Source organism: Vollenhovia emeryi, unplaced genomic scaffold (genome assembly GCF_000949405.1).
Source record: "Vollenhovia emeryi isolate VEMERY1.0 unplaced genomic scaffold, V.emery_V1.0 DF947632.1, whole genome shotgun sequence".
Lineage (NCBI taxonomy): Eukaryota > Metazoa > Arthropoda > Insecta > Hymenoptera > Formicidae > Vollenhovia > Vollenhovia emeryi.
Window position 1 is genome coordinate 1 of NW_011958734.1, and position 1,634 is coordinate 1,634.

The window sequence follows — 1,634 nt, forward strand, 5'->3', positions numbered from 1 at the left end:
AATCATACCGAATGTTATAAATAGGAGACTAGAGCCATTTCTCTTCATAAGTTAAGACGTTTTACTATCAAGTGGTAAGTTATAAACCGCTGTAACGTTTTGGCAATTGTATTCTCGCAAATATATAAAGGAGCAAGGTAATATTCATCGTACTGACAACAAAGAAAAATTAATTGCAACGCACAAAAAATTTATTATAACAAGAATTATCTCGCTGATATTTCGGCCTCAATAATTATCACGAATTCAGATATCGATATACATTCTTGATAAGCGCGACATTATCTGTATGTTCATTTCTATTATACACACATAAACACGAAAACCTCCTATAATATGTACAGTACCGGCCAAAATTGTATCACCTTCTGATTTTTTGAGCATAACTAGTTTTAAAGTGCACGAATGAAAAATTCGAAAATCATAATGTATTTTGTCATATTTCATTACCCTTTATGTATAATACAAGACATGTTATCAGGTATTTACTGTAAAATTTAAGCACACTAGATGCACTGTGACGAAAGTGCTTTGAAAACCTGAAGGTGATATAATTTTGGTCGGTATTGTATGTTTAATACCGTAATATAACTAAAAACAACGAATCTTATTGTGTTTATTAGAATTTAGCAGATTGGGCTAATCATACGGCAACATATTGCAAATATATAAATTATAAAAGTCATTTTTCATTTACAATTTTGTATATTTTGTATATACCTACTGTTAAAGTTAGAAATACAAAGATAATTTCTATAATCTCTTTATGTAGAAGTTAAGCCTTTAAATTAAGTCGGACAAAATTTTAATATTGTCAATATTTATACGTATCAACCTTTCTCCTCAAAAATCACTTTATTGAAAAATAATAATTAAAAATGGAATTAAGAAAAGATATTGCAATATGATGTAATTGTCTTTTTCCTTTTCTTATGAATTACGGTCCGCGCAGGTATTCGAAAGGAGGATTAGTATGGCGTTTCTGAAAGTATTAGTAAATATCGGCCTAATATTCACCGCCATAACGGCTCTTCCTGTTGACGGAAATTCAGAAAATAACTCGAGCGCGACGGTCAATTACCGTTTACCAGACAACGTTGTGCCGGTGCACTACGGCATCGAATTAATACCTTACATTGAAGAGGATAATTTTACCTTCGATGGTAAATCTCACATCATAATCGAGGTTCGTCGTGCAACGCGAGACTTAAGTTTGCACGCGTTGGACTTGACGATAAATGAAGAAGCGACGTCAGTGGTCAGAAGTGACATAATTACCTACGCACCGACCGCTCATAATTATAACAATGAAACACAAATCTTAACCTTTCATTTTGATGACGAGTTACCCCTTGGAATTTACAGTTTATATGTACAATTCGTCGGTATTCTAAACGACGAATTGCATGGCTTCTTCAGAACATCATACATTAACGAAAACGGAGATAAAGTGTGAGTATACATTTAAAAATTTCAAAGTTTTTAATTATCACGTAATATTTTTATAATAACGTTCATTATATTTGTAATTACCATCACCATAACGTACCAAAATCTTTAATTTACGTAAGAAGTAATACAAAGCATTTAGGCCTCTAACAATTAGATTGATAGGGAATTGCATAGATGCAATA

General features: G+C 31.9%; 1 protein-coding gene across 2 annotated transcripts; it reads left to right on the forward strand.

The window, feature by feature from the left end:
• On the forward strand, window positions 1-1,456 carry LOC105557923 (aminopeptidase 2-like). Of its 2 annotated transcripts, none has more exons than XM_012005336.1 (2): window positions 1-74; window positions 953-1,456. In XM_012005336.1, exon 2 carries the CDS (start codon window positions 974-976, stop codon window positions 1,454-1,456), a length of 483 nt encoding a protein of 160 aa, XP_011860726.1. In that variant the 5' UTR covers window positions 1-74; window positions 953-973. The 2 variants fall into 2 exon arrangements, with proteins under 2 accessions (XP_011860726.1, XP_011860720.1); XM_012005330.1 differs by having other exon boundaries at window positions 9-137.
• Window positions 1,457-1,634: the final 178 nt, after the last annotated feature.

Coding starts and splice junctions, on each gene's coding strand:
- LOC105557923 (XM_012005336.1), top strand. CDS start 974: ATGGCGTTTCTGAAAGTATTAGTAAATATCGGCCTAATATTCACCGCC.